The sequence below is a fragment of the Chiloscyllium plagiosum genome, unplaced genomic scaffold (genome assembly GCF_037043375.1).
Source record: "Chiloscyllium plagiosum isolate Xiang-an unplaced genomic scaffold, Cpla_swu_hap1 HiC_scaffold_31, whole genome shotgun sequence".
NCBI classification, from domain to species: Eukaryota; Metazoa; Chordata; class Chondrichthyes; order Orectolobiformes; family Hemiscylliidae; genus Chiloscyllium; species Chiloscyllium plagiosum.
The window spans coordinates 50,851,342-50,872,939 of record NW_028270169.1 but is presented as its reverse complement, the minus strand read 5'-3'; the positions used below and the strand labels follow the sequence as shown (position 1 = coordinate 50,872,939).

General features: G+C 41.9%; 1 protein-coding gene across 3 annotated transcripts in view; it reads left to right on the top strand.

The window, feature by feature from the left end:
• LOC122564151 (AP-2 complex subunit beta) overlaps positions 1-21,598 on the top strand; it is a 318,942-nt gene that overhangs the window by 177,521 nt on the left and 119,823 nt on the right. For all 3 annotated transcript variants that reach the window (XM_087977539.1, XM_087977536.1, XM_087977537.1), the window contains one exon: positions 11,396-11,541. In XM_087977539.1, coding sequence (XP_087833665.1) covers positions 11,396-11,541 — 146 coding nt within the window. The remainder of the gene's footprint in view (positions 1-11,395; positions 11,542-21,598) is intronic.

Genomic DNA, 21,598 nt, shown 5'->3' with positions numbered 1-21,598 from the left:
TTTATTGTGGCAACCAGAATTTTACACATTACTCTTAAGTGTCACCTTAAGATTCAGTACAAGTTTGACGTAGCCTCTGTACCTGTTAGCTATAATCCCTCTAGAAATAAACCCTGGTGTTTATTTTGTTATTTAATTAAAATGGCCTATAAAAGTTCAGGAGGGAAGTGATTTGTTTATTTGTATTCCCTTTCCCCACTGCTCCTCTAATTCATGCAGCTCCTCAGTTTCTAAGTAATATGTGCCATCTTGATTTTGTTGGAATGTAACACCTCATTTATCTATGGTAAAATTAATTTGCCTATTATATGGTTAATTCTTTGACTCTTCTGAAGGTTTATTCATGTTTTCTTGTAAATTGTTGCAATTCTTCTCAGTATTGTTTAGTTTCCATCATAGCTTCAATTTAAGATCATCCAGTCCTCAAATATGGAAATTAAGACTTTGATTCTACAGTCCCACGTCATTAATATACATTTATGAACAACCAGTGATTCTCATTGGACTGTGTTTTGCATTTAGCCCTGTGAGGAGCTACCGTTTAGCACCTGTTCCCTGGCTTGCTGTATTGAAGTCAACTATCCATTCTGCTATTTATTTGTTTCATCTTGCCCCATACTGTTTTTCCTAACTTCTGTTTTAATGATTGGGCTGCTCATGTGATGCCTCATGTCCTCCTGCTGTTCTGGTTGTCCCTTCTCATTGTTTCCCTTTAGGCTTGTTCTGTTTGTTCTCACAGATGTGTAGTTATGTGGAGGAATGTGTCTCGTAGATGATGGAGGTATATTTAATAACACCTGAAAGGGAATCATTGTGTATTATTGAAATTGATATATTTGCATAACTATGAGGGAAGAGCACAGTTGCTGGATTAATTGGAAAGTAGGACAAATTGAATAGCTCTTTGCAAATGTTGAATAAGTACAAAGGCTCAATTTTATGATTCTATTCTGGTAGAAGACTTGTACAGTAAAATAATAATTAAGTTTTGATTGCAGTCCATGAACTTTCTCTGAGAGATTAACAAGTTCTGTCATTTTTCAAAACATATTTCCAATTGATTCTTTCAAACATGATCAAAGATCTCAGAAATAACTCTGTCGTTTGTATTGAAAAGATTCCACTATTTCCTCAGAAATGTAATTGCTATGTATTTTGAATCTAGGTTATAACTAATCTCCAGAGATTAGAATCCAAGAAAGATAGTGCTCTCTCAAGTAAATATTAAGCAGATTCATTGTTAAAGGCACACACCTCGGTGCTATGAGAATCTATCTTTCCAAGAATCTCTAGTATTATTGTTTTCAAACATATACAGTTATAGACATCAGATGAAATGAATCAAAACTCCCAATTGACTTCCTTCTCTGGCTGTCCCCAGTCAATATGGTTGTTTTAGATGAAAGGTATGTGTTTCTCTATGTTCATTTGCAAATGTCTTTAAAGAACCGGCAACTGACTTTTGTTTGTGTTTAAAAATAAGGGAGGTTATTTATTCTGAGAATAAATATTCTCCTGGAATCTAAACACTGTGTTAGTCACACCACATACTCAAGAGAGATACAATTGGAGATTGTGCACTTTTATAAGTTTTAAATCAAAACAAATGGTTAATATTTTTCTTATTTGGCTGTTGGAAGAGGTCAGGCCATACGGATCCGGTGAAATAGAGTTTATTTCCATTTTTGAGTTGTAGTTCAGATTAATTTGGATGGCTGAAGTCAGGTATCTGTATTGTTGCAGGATTTCTTTGAAGTGATAAATGTTCAGTTGTTGTGAAGCTCGGGGCTTAAACTTTTTATTTCAGGATGTCAGATTTCTTTACAGGTGGATTTGGAGTTTGAGTCAGGCTGAGAAGATTTTAAAGGCTCCCAAATCTTCAAAAACAATGATGGCGTGGCCGCCTTGTTAGTGCAGTTCAGCAGTCTTTGGTGTTCTCTTGCAGATTGCCAGGTCTTTTAGATCAAAACTTATCTCCAGGTTTCACGCCGAATACTGCTTGTCTCACCAGAATGGCTTAAAAATCTAAGGGCATCTCTGCACAAGAGATAAATGGTGGTCTTTTGCACTTACTTCATAGACAACAGATCTCTTTAGTTTTCTTCTGTGAAGCATTGATCTGGGAGACAAAAAGTCTGGAAGTCTATTGATTCTATGTTTGAAGTTCAAACATTAGCAGGTCTGAATTCTACTGATCACATTTGTCTGCATATGCACATTTCAGGGGGAGCTCCCTACCCGGAGTAATTCAATTAGAACTTTTCCAGAAGTTTGAGAGAGTCTGTGTTAAATAAGCAATGGTCACCTGACTCTTGTTTCAGAAATTTCTGTCTGCTCAAAGAGTCTGAATGTAAAGTTGCATAGAATATCTCTTCACTGGGCATGACATAGTTACCTCTGTTTTACTCAAAATGTAAGCTTGCTGTTGGCTCTGATTCTGGAATAAATAAGATGCAATTTGAATGGCTTCTTTAAATTACTTAATATGGAAAACACAGCTTGTTTGAGCAAATTTTGGTTTTGAAGCAAATGCATGGTTATGAAGCAAGCATTCATGCATTTTGAGGTAATCCACAACTGACGAGATACAACTGTAACATCGTGAAGAACAAGAGCAACAGATGCAGGGTGTGAGAAACGAAGCTCACTGTTCAATAATTTCACTCCGAGTCAAATTCTGAAGCAGTCTTTACTCATACGGTCTTGCAAGCCGGTTGACCATTAAAGGAGGCGCACCGATCAGGAGGTTACATTACAATCTATACAGTTAAATTGAGTCCCTTGGTACTCCCCCTTTTACTTCATATCTGATAGTTGTATTGCTCTATGCAGTTGCTAATCTAATTGGCTTACCACATCTATCTGTGGCCTGTTGTTGGTGTGCAAACCCCTCCCACTTTGATAGTGGGCCTTATTACATTTGCTGACGCAACACTGGGTCTTATTTGGTTATCTTATTCATACTAACTCCCTATGTGCGTGACAATTGCAACGGTAATGTCAATACATCTGTTTCGACCACCTCCCTTTTCGATTAGTTATTTCTTGGTATATACTCTCATGATTCCGCCTTGCGATTTTTGCAGAAGCAAGATACAGTTACTTGTAACTGCTTGCAAGTGTATCTAGCTTAACATAAACCCCCCCCCCCCCACCCCCCCCATGACTCAGCCATATGATTTTTGCAGAAACAACAACCGCTGCAAGGGCCTCTCACAAGGGAGTGCCCAACATTTGTAAGTTTCTGTCAAAGTCTCTCAGAATCTCGACTTGGAAATATATTGCCATCTAGTACTGGCAACAGCTTCAAGTCCTGGAACTCCTGACATAACAGCGCTTGTGGGCGAATAGAAAAGTACTTTGCAAGTGAAGTGTTGCAGCACAAAATGAGGACAGCGATCTTCACATTTAACTCCCGAAAAGAAACCCTAGGGGGAGCTTTGCAAGAGTCGATTAAATGGCCCAGTGCTGATCTTCTGCCAAAATATTGCTGTAATTAAAGTGTTCTGGCAGCTTGATGGTTTTTAAATTAAAAATCTTGATAGAAACTTGAGACATACTGTACTCCAATTGCACATTCCCTCAGATGGTTTGTCTGCCACTCTGACTGTCCAAGCTGCTCCACTGAACACCAAACAACTATGTTGGAAAGTATCATGGTCTCCAGTGGTTCGTTTATTCTGTTCTAAACATGTTCAATATGATTTTCCTTAATCTTTTTATGATCTGGAATACTTTGTAATATTTGGATTTTAAACAAAGTGTTCTTGTGCAATTTTCTGCATGTGCCTAAATGATCATCTTGACAGCCTGCATGATTTAACACTTGGACTGCGTGCTTGTGCAGATTAACCTATGTGAAATGGTAACTGCTGCATGTCAGTTTAAGTATAATAGCATTGCACAGAGGTAAATGTGTGAAATGGACAGGTATATATAGTGGGGAGCCAATTGTATCAGCAAATTCATCAGTTGAATACAGATCTGGAGAAAGACAGAGGTATTGTTGGCTTTCCCGACTCGGCACTGGGACTGACCTGTGAGGAGATAGTGGCATAATGGTGATGTCATTGGACTAGTAATCCAAAGTCCTGCTTTGATTCATAATGACAAAGATTCAAATACTACCATTGCAGAGAGTGAAAGTCTCTGTTCACTAAACTGTGGAATTTAAAACTAGCCCATTCATAACAGTTATCAATTGTCATTACAATTTATTTTCACTTAATGACTTTTTAGGGAAGGAAATCTGTCCTTTCCTGGCCTGGTGACTCCAGACCCATTGCAAAGTGGGTTAGTCTTAACTGTCCTCTGAATAGCCAATCGCTGTTAAATGATCATTTCAGCACATGCAGAAAATTGTACATGAACACTTCGTTTAAAATCCAATCAAACTAATCACTTGGAGCAAACCACCAATTGGAAAGACCAATTAACATCAACAGACAGTCTTGTCAATGCTACAAAGTTGTTATTATCCATATTGGGGCTTGTGCTAAAATTTGGAGAGTTATCTCTCAGTAGTCAGCTATAAGCTTGACATGACCATACTCATGAAATCATGCTTTCAGAGACCAAATGACCATCCAGGGTATGCCTTATTCCACCAGCAGAACAGGTCCACCAAAAGTGGTGACACAGTGGTATACAGTCAGAAGCGAGTTGCCCTGAGAATCTTCAGCATTGAGTGCACACCCATGAAATCACTTGGTATCCGATTGGTCAGGGGAAGGAAACTACCTCAGCCGATGAATCAGTACTCCACAATGTTGAATTTCACTTGGGAAAAGCACTCTGGGTGAGGTTCCATCCAGGTTAATTCAAGAGTGCAGGAGGAAGTGTCAGGAGCAGAACCAGGCATGAGGTGTCAACCTGGTGAAACAATACACAGTATTACTTGAATGCTGAACATTGGAAGAAATATGCAATAGACTGGGCACAGTGATCTTTCAATTAACAGATCAGATGTAAGCTCTGTGTTTCTTTAATATCCAATGGTGTTGGATAATTAAGCAACAAACAGGAACTGGAGTCTTCTCAAATATCCCCATCCCCAATGAAGGAGCAACCCAGCACAGAATCCCTACAGTGTGGAAACAGGCCCTTCGGCCCAACAAATCCACACCGACCCTCCAAAGAGAGTCCCACCCAAACCCATTCCCCATTACCCTACATTTACCCCTGGTTAATGCACCTGACCTAAGTAGTAGAAACGATGTGGCTGAAGCATTTCTAAGTATCTTCAGCCAGAAGTGCTATATGAATGATCCACTTCTCCTCAGATTCCCAGTATCAAAGATACTGGTCTTCAACCAATTTGATATACTCCACGTGATATCAAGACAGGACTGAAGGACTGGATGCTGCAAAGTTAGTGCACCCTGACAGCATTTCGGCAATGATACTGAAGACGTACACTCCAGAGCCAGCTGTGCCCTTAGCCAAGCTGTTCTTGTGCAGTACCAATCCATGCTGGGCCATTATTGCTCTATACGGTAGCAACAGGAGTGGGTCACAGGCAAGGAATTCAGTTCCAGTTAACACCTGAGCAATCTCCCCAGTGGCCAATCATATCTACAAGGCTCAGGTCAGTAGCCAGGCTGGGTGCAGTTTGAACAACAATCAAGAGCACTCAACACCATTTAGGACAAAGGAGCCCAAATAACTGGCACTCCATCTACCACCGACACAGTGGCAGCAATGTGTCCCATCCACAGGATGCACTGCAGGAACTCACCAAGGCTCCATTGAAAACACTGTTCCAAGTCCATGACCCCTGCCACCTAGAAAGATGGCAGCAGATGACATGGGAATATCTCCACCTGTAAATTGGCCATCCAAGTCACACACCATCCTGACTTAGAGTCATAGAAATTTACAACATGGAAACAGACTTTTCGGTCCAACTCATCCATGCCAACCAGATATCCTAACTTAACCTAGTCCCATTTGCCAGCACTTGGCCCTTATCCCCCTAGACCCTTCCTATTCATATACCCATCCAGATGCCTTTTAAATGCTGCAGCGTACTCTACTTCCACTGGAAGCTCATTCTATGCATGCAACCACCATATGCGTGAAAAAGTTGCCCCTTAGGTCTCTTTATATCTTGCCCTTCTCACCGTGAACCAATGCCAATAGTTCTGGACTCCCCTGTCCCAGGGGTAAGGCCATGTTTATTTATCCTATCTTTGCCCCTCATGATTTTATAAAACTGTATAAGGTCACCCCTCAGCCTCTGACACTCCAGGGAAAACAGCCCCAGCCTATTCAGCCTCTCTTTATAGCTCAAAACCTCCAACGCTGGAACATCCTTGTAAATCTTTTCTGAACCCTTTCAAGTTTCATAACTTCTGATAGGAAGGAGACAAGAATTGCACGCAATATTCCAAAAGTGGCCTAACCAGTGTAGGAATCCTGCACTAAAGTATTCACCTCTGGACTCTCCAAAGCCTGTGCACCATCTATCAGGTATAAGTCAGAGAGTGATGGAACACTCCCCACTTGTTTGGATAGATGCAGCTCCAAAAACACTCCAGCTTTATGTTATCCAGGATAAAACAGCACACTTGATTGGTACCACATCCACAAACATCCGTTCCCACCATTATTGATGCGCAGTAGCGATAGTGTGTGTGTGCTATCTACAAGTTCCACTGCAGAAATTCACCAAGGCTCCTTGGATACCCTTGGCTTGGAAAGGGTGGACGCTAGTAAATTGTTTCAGTTAGGCGAGGAGACTAGGACCCATGGACACAGCCTTAGAATTAGAGGGGGTAAATTCAGAACAGAAATACGGAGACATTTCTTTAGCCAGAGAGTGGTGGGCCTGTGGAATTCATTGCCGCGGAGTGCAGTGGAGGCAGGGACGCTAAATGTCTTCAAGGCAGGGATTGATAAATTCTTGATGTCACAAGGAATTAAGGGCTACGGGGAGAATGCGGGTAAGTGGAGTTGAAATGCCCATCAGCCATGATTGAATGGCGGACTGAACTCGATGGGCCGAATGGTCTTACTTCCACTCCTATGTCTTATGGTCTTATGATACCACCTTCCAAACTCTGACCACTTCCATGTAGAGCAACAATGGAAGTAGATACATGGGAACACCATCTGCGAGTTCCCCTCCAAGCCACTCATTATCCTGACTTGGAAGTGTATCGGGAGAAAGTGAGGACTGCAGATGCTGGAGATCAGAGTTGAAGAGTATGGCACTGGAAAAACACAGCCGGTCAGGCAGCATCCAAGGAGCAGGAGAACTGACGTTGTTGGGCATAAGCCCTTTATCAGGATGAATGGCTTATACCTGAAACATTGATTCTCTTGCTCCTTGGATGCTGCCTGGCCAGCTGTGCTTTCCCAGCACCACACTCTTTGACTTGGAAATGTATCGCCATTCCTTCACTGTCGCTGGGTCAAAATCCTGGAATTCCCCCTCTAATGATAGTGTGGGTATGCCTACAGCACAGGGTCTGCAGTAGGTCAAGGAGGCAGCTCAACACCATTTTCTCAAGGGCAACTGGAGACAGGGAATAAATGCTGGGCCAGTCAGCAATGCCCACATCCCTTTAGTGAATGAAAAAAAATTGTTGCCTCTTTGTTTTAAATGGCAAGGATAGACAAGATGGCCTAATGGTCAATCTTGAAGTAGATAGGACATTTTTCTCAAATTCCCACTGTCACTGAGCAGCGACTAAAACAATGTAACCTTCCCAGGATCATACACTTGTGAGTTTATGCCTTACTATAGCAAGTTAAACAGAAAATTTTATCTGACACCCCAACGTTGCCCCAACTGAGATGGAACCTTTCAGATAAAACATTAAACCTTTCGGGTGATTGTGACGACACTAATACCTTGGCACTGTTAGATGAAGAGCCCAGAAAGTTCTGAGTTTCTGTCCAATGTTTATCTCTCAATAAACACCACAAAAATCAGATTTTTCTTTCTGGGACTTTGTTGAGCATGAGCTTAGTGGTAATATTTCAGAACTAGTTCACTGGATGCAGATCACTTTGGGATCTCCTAAGGATGCAAAAGACTTTACATAAATGCAAGTCTTTCATCTTAAATGGCTAAAAGACAATTGAGTCCAGACAACTGTTAAGCGCCATAACTTCAGTTCATTTTCAACCCATTGCCATGAGTATAAATCCATTGCCTGGATTAACTGGATAATTGAGCACAATTTGGAAGGTTCATTCCACCATTCCATGATGATAGTTGCTTTGGGAATGAGAAAATATGATTAATATGTACTTGTCCCACTACATAGTTTGTAAATTGTGCAAAATTCAATATTCAGCTATGGAAAGATGTAGAGGCAATAGGATAGTGGTGATGGGAGATTTTAATTTTCCCAACATTGACTGGGATACATTTAACATCAGAGGTTTGGATGGGATAGAATTTGTAAGAAGCGCCCAGGAGAGTTTTCTAGAGCAGTATGTCAATAGTCCGACGAGGGAAGGGGCCGTATTGGACCTGGTGTTGGGGAATGAGCCAGGCCAGGTGGTAGAGGTTGCGGTGGGGGATTTCTTTGGGAACGGGGACCACAATTCTGTAAGTTTTACAATGCTCGTAGACAAAGATGAGAGTGGTCCTAAGGGAAGAGTACTAAACTGGGCCAAGGCCAATTATATCAAAATTAGGCAGGAGCTGGGAAATGTGTATTGGACACAGCTATTTGAAGGGAAGTCCACATTGAGAGGCTTTCAAAGATACTGCATGTCCTGTTGAAAGCAAAGGGTAGGAAAGGCAAGATTAGTGAACAGTGGATGACAGCAGAAATTGTACAACTAGCCAAGAGGAAGAGGAAAGCATACATAAGGTCCAGGCAGCTAAGAACAGAATGGGTCCTGGAGGAATATTGGAAGAGTAGGACCAGTCTAAACGAGGAATCAAGCGGGCTAAAAGGGGTGATGAAATAGCTTTAGCGAGCAAAATTAAGGAGAATCCCAAAATCTTTTATTCTTATATAAGAAGCAAGCAGGTAACTAGAGAAAGGATTGGTCCACTAAAGGATAATGAAGGAAGGCTGTGTGTCGAACCTGAGAGAATGGATGAGATTCTGAATGATTAATTTGCATCAGTGTTCACTGAGGAGAGGAACATGATGAATGTTGAGATTAGAGATAGAAGTTTAATTAGTCTGGATTATGTTGTCATAAGTAGGGAAGATGTATTGGGTAGGCTAGAGGACAAATCACCAGGACCGGATGGGATCTATCCCAGGTTGCTGAGGGAGGCGAGAGAGGAAATAGCTGGGGCCCTGACAGATATCTTTGTGGTATCCTTAAATACAGGTGAGGTGCCGGAGGACTGGAGGGTTGCTGATGTTGTCCCCCTGCACAAGAAGGGTAGTAGGGATATTCTGAAAAACGTCAGACCACTGAGTCTGACGTCAGTGGTAGGAGAAGGTACTGAGGGATAGGATCTATTTATATTGAAAAAAGAATGGGCTTATCTGTGATAGGTAACATGGTTTTGTGTGAGGGAGATCGTGCCTTACCAACTTAATAGAGTTCTTTGAGGAAATGACCAAGTTGATAGATGAAAGAAGGGCTGTTGATGACATATACATGGACTTCAGTAAGGCATTTGATAAGGTTCCCCATGGTAAACTAATAGAGAAAGTGAAGTCACATGGTGTTCAGGGTATCCTAGCTAGGTGGATAAAGAACTGGTTGAGCAGCAACAGGAGACAGACAGAGAGTAGTAGTTGAAGGGAGTTTCTCGAAATGGAGAAAGGTGACCAGTGGTGTTCCACTGGGATCAGTGCTGGGGCCACTGTTGTTTGTAATATACATAACTGATTTGGAAGAGGGCACTGTTGGTATGATGAGCAAATTTGCAGATGACACGAAGCTTGGTGGAGTAACAGAAAACATAGGGGACTGTCAAAGAATACAGAAGAGTATAGATAGACTGGAGAGTTGGGCAGAGAGGTGGCAGATGGAGTTCAATCCAGGCAAATGTGAGGTGATGCATTTCAGCAAGTCTAATTCTAGAGCAAATTATACAGTGAACAGAAGAGTCTTGGGAAAGGTTGATGAGCAGAGAGATCTGGGAGTTTAGGTCCATTGTACCCTGAAGGTTGCTGCACAGGTGGATAGAGTATGGTATGCTTGCCTTTATCGGACAGGGTATTGAGTATAAGAGCTGGCAGGTCATGTTAAAATTGTACATGACGTTGGTTCTGCCGCATTCAGAAAACTCTGTACAGATCTGGTAGCCACATTACCAAAGGATGTGGATGCTTTGCAGAGAAGGTTTAAGAGGAAGTTGCCTGGTATGGAAGGTGCTAGCTATGAAGAGAGGTTGAGTAGCTTAGGATTGTTTTCATTTAAAGAAAGGAGATTGAGTGGGGACCTGATTGAGGTTTACAAAATCATGAAGGGTATAGACAGGGTGGATAGTGATAAGTTTTTTCCCAGGGTGAAGGATTCAATAACGAGAGGTCACGCTTTCAAGGTAAGAGGTGAAAAGTTTAAAGGGGATACACACGGCAAGTACTTTATACAGAGGGTGGTAGGTGTCTGAAACGCGTTGCCAGCAAAGGTAGTAGAGGCAGGCACAGTAGGTTCATTTAAGATGCGTGGGGAGCAGAGGGATACAGATGCTTAGGAATTGGGCGACAAGTTTAGACAGTAGATTTGGATTGGCTCAGGCTTAGTGGGCCGCAGGGCCTGTTCCTGGGCTATAAAGTTTCTTTGTTCTTGTGATCTAAGTAACATCCAAGTCGACGAAATTGTTCTTAAGTGGACAACATAACTCATTGAGTATATTTAAAACAGAGATCGATATGTTCTTGATTGCCATGGGGATCGAAGGTTACGGGGAGCAAGTTAGCAAATGGGTTTGAAAAACCTATCGGCCCGGATTGAATGATGGAGCAGACTTGATGGGCCGAATGGCCTAATTTCTGCTTCTATGTCTTATGGTATTATAAACCTAAAATTGTGAATAGAAATTTAAAACGGATTTGTATTTTAAAGTTCAAAATCTATCCTAGTGATCTCTTTAAAAGTAGTCATGATTTGGAGATGCTGGTGTTGGACTGGAATGGACAAAGTTAAAAATCACACAACACCAGGTTATAGTCCAACAGGTTTAATTGGAAGCACTAGCTTTTGGAGCAACGCTCCTTCATCAGGTGATTGTCTTCAGCTACTGCTTCCAATTAAACCTGTTGGACTATAATTTGGTGTTGAGTGATTTTTAACTTTAAAAGCAGTGTATGGTTGAAAGGTAGGCACAATAATGCTATTTTTGGTATAGACACGTCAATCATGCTTCATGTGAATAGAGGAGAGCAATAATATTGTGTTTGATAAACTCGATTTAGCAACCTCACTGTCCTTAAGTGGAAGCTAATGCTCCTTTCTTTTCCAGGTATGGTTACCTGCAGTGAAAGCTAAAGGTTTGGAGATTGCTGGCACCTTTTCCCGACGGCAGGGTCACATTTACATGGAAATGAACTTCACAAACAAGGCTCTACAACACATGGTTGACTTCGCCATTCAGTTCAATAAGAATAGGTAAGAATGAAGAATCATTTAGTTATTGGAAAAATAATCTGTTTTCTTTCCTTTTGGTTGTTTTTTTTTCTCCCTTGACTGTCGGGGATGGTTATCTGCTGCAATGACCACGCTCTGGCATATTTTTTTACAGCATCATTCTTCAAATGTGGGCCAAAAGATTGATTAATCAGCCTTGTTCCATGTTGGGTGTTACTAACCCAGTCCTCACCCATTGTTCCTGTGCACACTTGCCAATAGAGACCTCTGAATAGCAACCAAGAATTGGGGATTTGGCAGACTGCTGCCTCCCATTGGCTGGTGAACTGAACACAATAGCTGTTTCTGAAATACAGTCCTGGCCAAAATCAGCTAGCAAGGAACATGCCTCAAACCAAACCTTGTACCTTCTTGCCTGTAAAAACATTTATTCTACATCAGCTGCCGGTGTCTATGTTCTAGTCATTTTTAGGAATGCTGCATTTGTCATAATTAACTATAGGTAGTCCCCTAATTTACATTGGAATGTCTTAGGTGTGTAAATAATTCAGAAGGCCAGAGGTACTGAGCAGTGAGAGTTAAGCAAGAGGAAGTTACAAAAATCCACTTTGCTTCTTGCAAACTAATGATTTCTTAATTTATACAATATGAAATTATAATATATTGTTGTCTTCATACTTAATTGGATAGACCTGGATGACAGTAATTCTGTGCTGAGTTTGCTGACCTTCTCCGGTCTAAGAGCTTTACAATTAATACTCCTAATGTAGCAGAGTTAATGTCCTGGATTTTTAAAAATCCATTCACAGCATGAGTGTGTTGCTGGCCACGCCAGCATTTGGTGCCCATTCTTAATTGCCCAGAAGGCAATTCCAAGTTAACCACATTGATGGAATCATACAGTACAGAAGAGGCACTTTGGCCCATCAAGCCTGTACTGCCTACTAGTACCTACAAATATCCTACTTCCCTGCATTAGACCTATAGCTTTGAATGTTATGACACCTCACGTGCACATCCAAGTACCTTTTAAAGTTTGTGAGGTCTCCCGCCTTAGTTTCCCTCCCAGACAGTGAATTCCAGACCCCCACCATCCTCAGAGTGACAAAACTTTTCCTTGAATCCCCTGTAAATCTCCTGCCTTTCACTTAAAAATTGCACCCTTTGTTTTGACCTGTCTACTTGGGGAAACTGCTGCTTTCTACTGACCCTGTGTATGCCCCCTCATAATTTTGTACATCACCATCAGATACCCCTTAACCTTCTCTACTCTGAAGAAAATAGCCCAGGCTAACCATTAGATTAGATTCCCTACAGTATGGAAACAGGCCATTTGGCGCAACAAGTCCACCCTCCAAAGAGTAACCCACCCAGACCCATTCCCCTACCCTATTACCCTACAATTACCCATGACGAATGGACCTATCACTATGGGCAATTTAGCATGGCCAATTCTCCTGATCTGCCCATCTTTGGTCTGTGGGAGGAAACCAGAGCACCTGGAGGAAACCCATGCAGATACAGGGAGTGGGCTGAGACGGGAATCAGTCAAGCTTCTCTTCGTAGCTGAAATGCTTCATCTCAGGCAACATCCTGGTAAATCTCCTTTCCAACGCTTCTGGTGCAATCACATCATTCTGATAGTGTGTTGACTGGAGCTGCATACAGTACTCCATTGTGGCCTAAATTAAGTACTGTACAGCTCCAACATGACAACCTGCTCTTATAATCTATACCCTTAACTGATAAAGACAAATGTCCCACGTACCTTAACTACCCTATTCATTTATCCTGCCACCTTCAGAGATTCATGTACAATCACCCCCAGATCCCCCTCTTCCCCTGAGCTTCCAGGGTCTTGCCAAGTACTCCCTTGTCTTATTCCTCCTTCCAACGTGCATTGACTCACATTTAACAGGGTTAAATTCCATCTATCACTGATCTGCCCCATCAGACCAATCCATCTATATCCTCCTGTAAACTAACAACTTCTCACTGTCAACCACCCCGTCAATCTTTGTGCATTCTGCAAACTTGCTTATCATCCCTCCCACCTTCGTATATACATCATTATTGAATGTCACAAACAATAAGGGACCAAGAACTGATCCCTGTGGAACACCAGGCTCCAGTCACACACATAGGTCTCCCACTGCCCTCTGTCTCCTGTTACTAAGCAAACTTTGGATCCAACTTGCCAAGTTACCCTGGATCTTTTGTGCTTTTGCCATCTTTGTCAGTCTCCCATGTGGGACCTTATCAAAAGCCTTCCTAGTATCCATATAAACCCCATCAACTCGCCTACCCTCATCTAAACACTTGGTTGCCTCCTCAAAAATTCAATTAGATTTGTTATGCATGACCTTCCTGTGACAAGCATTGATTAACTCAATGTGTGGCTGGGGTCACAAATAAGCAAGATCAGGTAAGGATGGCCGTTTTCTTTCCTAAGTTACACATTTAACAGGATTTTTTTCTGATAATCAGCAATGGTTTCATGGTTGTCATTAGACTCTTAATTCCATATTTCTTAAAATTCAATTCCCACCATCTGCCATGACAGGATTTGAACCCAGACTCCCCGGACCTCAGTCACTGGATTAATAGTCTAGTCTATTAATCTCATGCCAAGTCAGAGGGATCTGTTCAGTGTCCCTCAATAGTGATACTATCGAACAGGGTAAGGTAGCTAATCGTAGTGAAGTATCGTCACCGGCAGGAACGTGGTACATAAAATGGACTAAAATTTTCACTTATATAATTTTGCAGGGAATGAAACAAATGGGACATAGTCATGGAATTAACATGAAATCTGAAAAAGCAAACATTCAAGAGTGTACTTTTGGATGTTTTTTTGTCATAATGTACGTAATATGAAATTAATTTTCATGGACCACAAAAGGCTTTTCAGTAGGTACTTACTCTGTGTGCCACTTAAAAATCCTGTTACACCTCAATCAACAAAGTAAAACATTTTCAAGGGATTTTGAGTTGAAACTAATGAAAGAAGTGCAAGTTCCTTTTCGTTCAGTAATTCCTACTTGGTCATCATTCACTGGAACTTAGCAAATAGTGTAACAGAAAATTCTAGATTTTGATGTATAACTGAAGCTGTGCATTGAAGAAATTGCTGTCAGTTTCAAACCAGTAATGCTGAAGGCTGTCAGTTTCACTGTCCTTACAGCTACAAAGTCCAAATCAGTGGAAGCCTGGAATTCAATTCTAACACTTTTCCAGTTCAGGCTTACTAGAGATCAACGAGGAGAAAGTGAGGTCTGCAGATGCTGGAGATCAAAGTTGAAACTTTATTGCTGGAACAGCACAGCAGGTCAGGCAGCATCCAGGGAACAGGAGATTCGACGTTTCGGGCACACCTCCTCCCATCCTGCCCCCTGTAAAAACGCCATCCCATTCTCCCAATTCCTTCGTCTCCGCCGCATCTGCTCCCAGGAGGACCAGTTCAAAATACGTACAACACAGATGGCCTCCTTCTTCAAGGACCGCAATTTCCCCCCCGACGTGGTCGACGGTGCCCTCCACTGCATCTCCTCCACTTCCTGCTCCTCCGCCCTTGAGCCCCGCCCCTCCAACCGCCACCAGGACAGAACCCCACTGGTCCTCACCTACCACCCCACCAATCTCCATGTACAGCGCATCATCCGCCGTCACTTCCGCCACCTCCAAACAGACCCCAGCACCAAGGATATATTTCCCTCCCCTCCCCTATCAGCTTTCTGTAGAGACCACTCCCTCCGCGACTCCCTTGTCAGATCCACACCCCCCACCGACCCAACCTCCACTCCCGGCACCTTCCCTTGCAACCGCAGGAGGTGCAACACTTGCGCCCACACCTCCCCCCTCACTTCTCTCCAAGGCCCCAAAGGAAACTTCCATATCCGCCACAGATTCGCCTGCACCTCCACCCACATCATCTACTGCATCCGCTGCAGCCGGTGTGGCCTCCTCTATATTGGGGAGACAGGCCGCCTACTTGCGGAGCGATTCAGAGAGCACCTCTGGGCCACCCGGACGAACCAACCCAACCACCCTGTAGCACAGCATTTCAACTCCCCCTCCCACTCCACCGAGGATATGCAGGTCATTGGACTCATCCACCGCCAAACCACAACAACGCGACGGTCGGAGGAGGAGCGTCTTATCTTCCGACTGGGAACCCTCCAACCACAGGGGATGAACTTGGACTTCACCAGTTTCTTCATCCCCCCTCCCCCCACCTTGTCTCAGCCGAATCCCTCCAGCCCGGCACCACCTTCCTGACCTGCAGTCTTCTTCTTGACCTCTCCGCCTCCATCCTACTCCGACCTATCACCCTCACCTTGACCTCTTTCCACCTATCACATTTCCAACGCCCCTCCTCCAAGTCCCTCCTCCCTACCTTTTATCTTCTCCTGCTGAACACTCTCTGCTCATTCCTGAAGAAGGGCCTGTGCCCGAAACGTCGAATCTCCTGTTCCCTGGATGCTGCCTGACCTGCTGTGCTGTTCCAGCAATAAAGTTTCAACTTACTAGAGATCAAATATACGGATGTTACTTGAGACATTGTGTTGAGAGTGAGTTTAGTCTAATCCTTTCTACTTCCCTAGTGGACAAAGAATATGAGCAGAAAAGGGACCCCAGAAATGTTCTAATGATATGTTTAAGTACAAGGTGTTAGAAGATCTAAAAGTAAAATACTGTGGGTGCTGGAAATCTGAAGTATAAAGCAAAATGCTGGAGAAACTCAACAGGTCGGGCAGCATCTGTGGAGAGAAAGCAGAGTTACCGTTCTGAGTTCAGTGTATGCATATTAATGTATGGTGGAGGGTTGTCCGTACAAACAATCCTCCACCACCATTCTCTGTCTCCTGCCATTAAGCCAATTCTGTTTCCAGCTGTTAAGCTCACAGGATATGGGCCAACTGCTGGCAAATGGGACTACCTTAATTTAGGATATCTGGTCGGCATGGATGAGTTGGACTGAAGGTTCTATTTCCATGCTGTCTCTATGACTCTGTGTTTAATATGTGTCTTTTATGGAACTCTTTTACCAGCAGAGAACCTCTCTGGTAGAACTCCTAAATGTTTATGATTTTGACATGGTGCAGCATTGTGCGAGGGACATCCAAATGAAAGGTTGTTTGTCTCCTGTGGTCATCGCTCTTGAAATGATGGCCATCCTTCACGCAGCTCGATCATTCCCATCATCCCCTCAGGCCTTTCTGGGTTTGTTTTACTTTAGTTAAGAATTTACAAAAAAAAATCATTAGAGCTTCTCAGGTCAAAGATAATATTAACACCATTCACATGCCCTGCAGTCCCACGGCAAGCTGCAACTGAAATTCAGGTGTGCTTGTGCAGTATTGTGATGTTGATTTTATGGACAGGTTTTGCAAGTCACTTTCCAGGATGCAGTTAAGCATGGACAAGTATCTAATGGTATGTGGAAACATACATCTCATTCAACAGCACAGCTCCCGGCAGGGTATGCAATGTATCTAAATTTATTTTTTAAATGCAAAAAATGAGGTTTAGACTACAGACTATCTATTTCAGTTAGACTAATGCAATGGGATTTGATTTTTAAAGCCTTTTATCATTTGATTAAAGATCTCAGTTTAGCTCATCCACTTTTTTTTTGTGATTGATTGCTCACTGATTTATCAATTTTGAATCTATGGACACTGAAGAAAAAGCAGAATTTTTCCATTGGTCGGATAAGCTGACATTTGACGGCACCCTGTCCATAGTGTTCTGCCTGACTTCATGGATTCTGTCCTTCGAGTGTTAGTAAATTCATAAGCTGTCCCATTTCCCTTGCATGATCTGTCTGTGACTACCACTTGTCACAGACTATTTAGATACTAAAATGCAGCTTGACACTGAACGTTAATTTTGTTCCGGGCTGAGTTCTTTCCGATACGACTGGCCTCTATTTGAATAGACGTAACCATTTACTGTAAGTCAAGGATCTTCAAAGATTTCAATTGTGTGGATTTAATTTTAACAGATGTTCAAATAGCTATCTGTTTAAATGCACACAAAAATTGTAATTAACAGAATGTTCAATTGATCTGAATTTATATTGAAATGCTATTTCTTGCCAATATCAGAATTGGAAAGATACTAACAATGCTGGAAGTACTCAGTTCTGACAGCGTCTGTGGAGGAGAAACAGAGTTAACATTTCAGACTCCATGGCAGGTCACAAATTTGAAATGTTAACTCTGTTTATCTCCTCAAATGCTTCCAGACCTGACAAATGTCTTCAGAATTTTCTCTTTCTTTCAGATTTCTAGTGTCTGCAATATTTGGTTTTGTGTCAAATTTGTTGCTGCCATGATAGCAATTTTTTTTTGAAAAAGTGGTTGTTTCTTAAAATGTTTTTTGTTTTCATGTTTCCATGCTCTTCCTTGGCGAATAAGTACACATTAGTGGAAGTGTTTTCAGGCTGCTGAGTTGTGATATCAAACACTTCTTCCATCGCTGTGACTAGCTTTTTAACTTTGTCGACTTGATGCTTGTCCTGTAAAAGGATTGTGTTTTATGGATTCCCTCAACTCATATACTGAACTAGCTGCAGAGTGAGGGTTTGGTGCTGAATCCCAAGTTATACTTATTCAACTGGAAGCAAGATCTGCAGATGTCACAATGTGGAACCAGAGCTCCGCTCTCTCTTTATGGCAACTGTCCAATAAGGTTTAGTCCCTGTATCTTCTGATTCGAGCAAAAATGCCAATGTAAAGCTGAGGGCTATTTAATTCTAAGCTTGATGCCAGCGAAGTGGTTGGGCGATATGGTGGCTCACAACGCCAGGGACCTGGATTCGATTCCAACCTTGTGCAACTGTCTGTGTAGAGTTTGCACATTCTCCCCGTGGTTTCCACTAGGTGCTCCAGTTTCCTCCCACAATCCAAAGATGTGCAGGTTAGGTGAATTGGTTATGTTAAATTGCCCATAATGTTCAGGGATGTGTAGTTAAATGCATTAGTCAGGGGTAAATGTAGAGCAGGGGAATGGGTCTCTGTGTGTTACTCTTTGAAGGGTTGGTGTGGACTTATTGGACCATATGGCTTTTTCCACACTGTTGGGATTCAATGTTCTAAGTACTCAGGACTGAAGCTAGCCTGATCTGCACTCAAGATTTACAAAGGTGGAGACATTGATGTCCATCTAAGCCTGATTTTGATGTCAATTGAGCACTTAATACCAAATATTTCAAAGTTTTAAGGTGCAGTTAGATTCTTGTTGAGCATTGTTGCAAAGCAGTTTCTGCTATTCATCAAAATCAAAGCTGGTGTGAATCCTATTTGAGCACTTGATGGAGTTACTCCCATGACAGTTCAGATTGATATTACAAGGCAAGTAGATCAGGTACAGTGGGAAACTTTTTTTGTTTTAGATTAGGTTGTCCTGCTTGTATACCTCGATCAAGTTTTCCAACTTGGAGAATGCTGCCATTGACCTAAGGTTGACAAATGTTGAGTGTAAATTCTCATCTGCCCACCTTAAGCATGTACATTTCTAATATTTTGGAAAATGTCCAGCATGTACTTGTATCCAACCAAGGTTTAACTTGAGATTTTTGAATTATTTTCTAAACTAGGAAAGTGCACTATGGCCAATATGTGAATTGATCTACAGTACCTCATTTTTAACAATGTGGCAACTAATCCCTCTTCCTGATGAAAGTGTGACTGGACTTTCACTCTTTCATCACCCTCAGTGTTACACCAATTGCAGAACTCCTCCTTCTGACCTATTTGAGAGCAGTGATCCAATCCCGGGAGTGACCATCAGACCATTCTGTTCTCCATGTTTTAGCATTGCACGCTGACACTGTGGTAATAACTGAATGTTGAACACTTCAAAAGAAGAGTCTCTTAGTGGTCATAAGTCAAATACTGATTTTTTTTGTAATATGTCTTACTTCAGGCAATTGAACCATTTTAGTTTGGATACTTATGTTAGTCACTGCCAGAACAGTTATGCCTGGGAGCAGCCTCATTACTCCTCCAATAACATTTGCTGCAGATTGCTGCCACCTAAGGAGCATAGCAACTTAAAGTTTCAAAGAAATTAATGTTAAATTAATAATTGTGACAAATCTAAATATGTTAAATCTCTCATGGATGACTAGATCAACTTTGATTTGACTGAATGTTCTTAATATGGTTCTTTTGACTGCGGATTTTTTTCAGCAAAATAAATATTACTGAACAAATATTGTCGAAAGTAGCTTTAAAACTGAGCTGTTTCAATGGAAATCCTTGTTTATGTTTGTTGTTCATTTGCTGGTGGTTTTATTCATGAAGATATTAGGATAAAAGGGGTTGTCTGTATAGAATAATGGGGGCCTACCCCCATGATTGATTCAGATATGAATAGTTCCACAGCCAAGAATATCCAAGTTTTAATCCTTCATTTGTGGGAGGGTTAGATAAGTATAATGAGTTTGATGAATCTACTATGAAGACTGAGCAGGCAAACTATCATTAGTTTTGATGAACCTGATTTAAGCATTGATAGAACTACAATTCGCTTTGGTAAACTTGGAATTGGTAGGAGAGCTGTAATTAGCTTCGATGGGAAGAGTTTAGGGAAATATAAAATTGATGCTGGTCACCTGTCAGAATACCGTCCACCAGAGCAGTCAAACAATTTTCCGTATTTCCAGGTCTATGGTTATACATGAATAATAGCCAGTAATGTTTATACCAGAGATTGCCTGTGAAAGCACCTAACAAAGAATATCTTGGATCTATTCTGCTTACTCGTTCAAATTTGCTATCGGCTTCCTTATTTCAATTGTCGTCAAATTGCCCAGTAATTCCTTTACCAATAGGAGTTTGCCCAGTTTTTTGTTTAAGTAACCTGCCATCATTTTCTGTTCCAGTAATCTGATGAGATTAGATTACATTACAGTGTGGAAACAGGCCCTTCGGCCCAACAAGTCCACACCGACCCGCCGAAGCGAAACCCACCCATACCCCTACATTTACCCGTTACCTAACACTACGGGCAATTTAGCATGGCCAATTCACCTGACCCTGCACATCTTTGGACTGTGGGAGGAAACCGGAGCACCCGGAGGAAACCCACGCAGACACGGGGAGAACGTGCAAACTCCACACAGTCAGTCGCCTGAGGCGGGAAGTGAACCCGGGTCTCAGGCGCTGTGAGGCAGCAGTGCTAACCACTGTGCCACCATGCCGCCCAATTGTTGGTGAACAATTCTACAAATTGCATTGCACTCTCAAAAACTGTTGTATCAATTTCCTATCTCCTTTATCACCCTTAGCTTTAACTTGTCTTATAATTCCAAATCCAGTACTCCATACAAACAACCTATTGAGCTGACATGTTAACTCTTTTTCTTTCTCCACAGATGCTGCCTGACCTGCTGAGATTTCCCAGCATTCTCTGTTTTTGCTTCAGCATTCCACTATCCAAAGCCTTTCGCTTTTCCAAACCTCAACAATGCCTGTTGCAACTTCAAAAATGGTGCCTTTGATATAAGAGTCTCCCTTTTTGCTGTGCATTTTATTTGATATCTTGTCTCTGTTATCTAGTGAACAGTATTGTCTCGTGTGTTACCATAAAATGTCCACTCCACATTCTCTCAATAACATAGTTTCATGCCTGTACACTTAACTATATTGCATTTCATTTCCTAACTTTTGCACCCTATGCTAACCTGTCTGGGCTCCTTTCAGACTATTTCACATTGGTCATTGCACCCAACCCAGAGTAATTTACTTTAGACACACATGTCAGTATTCTTTACTCTAAATCAATTTTAGAAATGTTAATAATTAATGGGTATAACGCTGATCCCTGTGGACACCACGAGAACTTGTTTTCACTCATATCTTCCTGTTCCATGTCACCCTTTGTTGACTACTTTCCATTTGGACATTGGTCCAACATTAAACCATCTCTTCTCTCATATACCCAGTGCATCAACATGCTGTATGGGACATTGTCCAATGCTTTTCTGAAATTTGGATCATTAACAACCACAACTTCGGTTACAGATATCAAATTTAAGACCTTCAAGACATCCGTTTCACTGGAGATA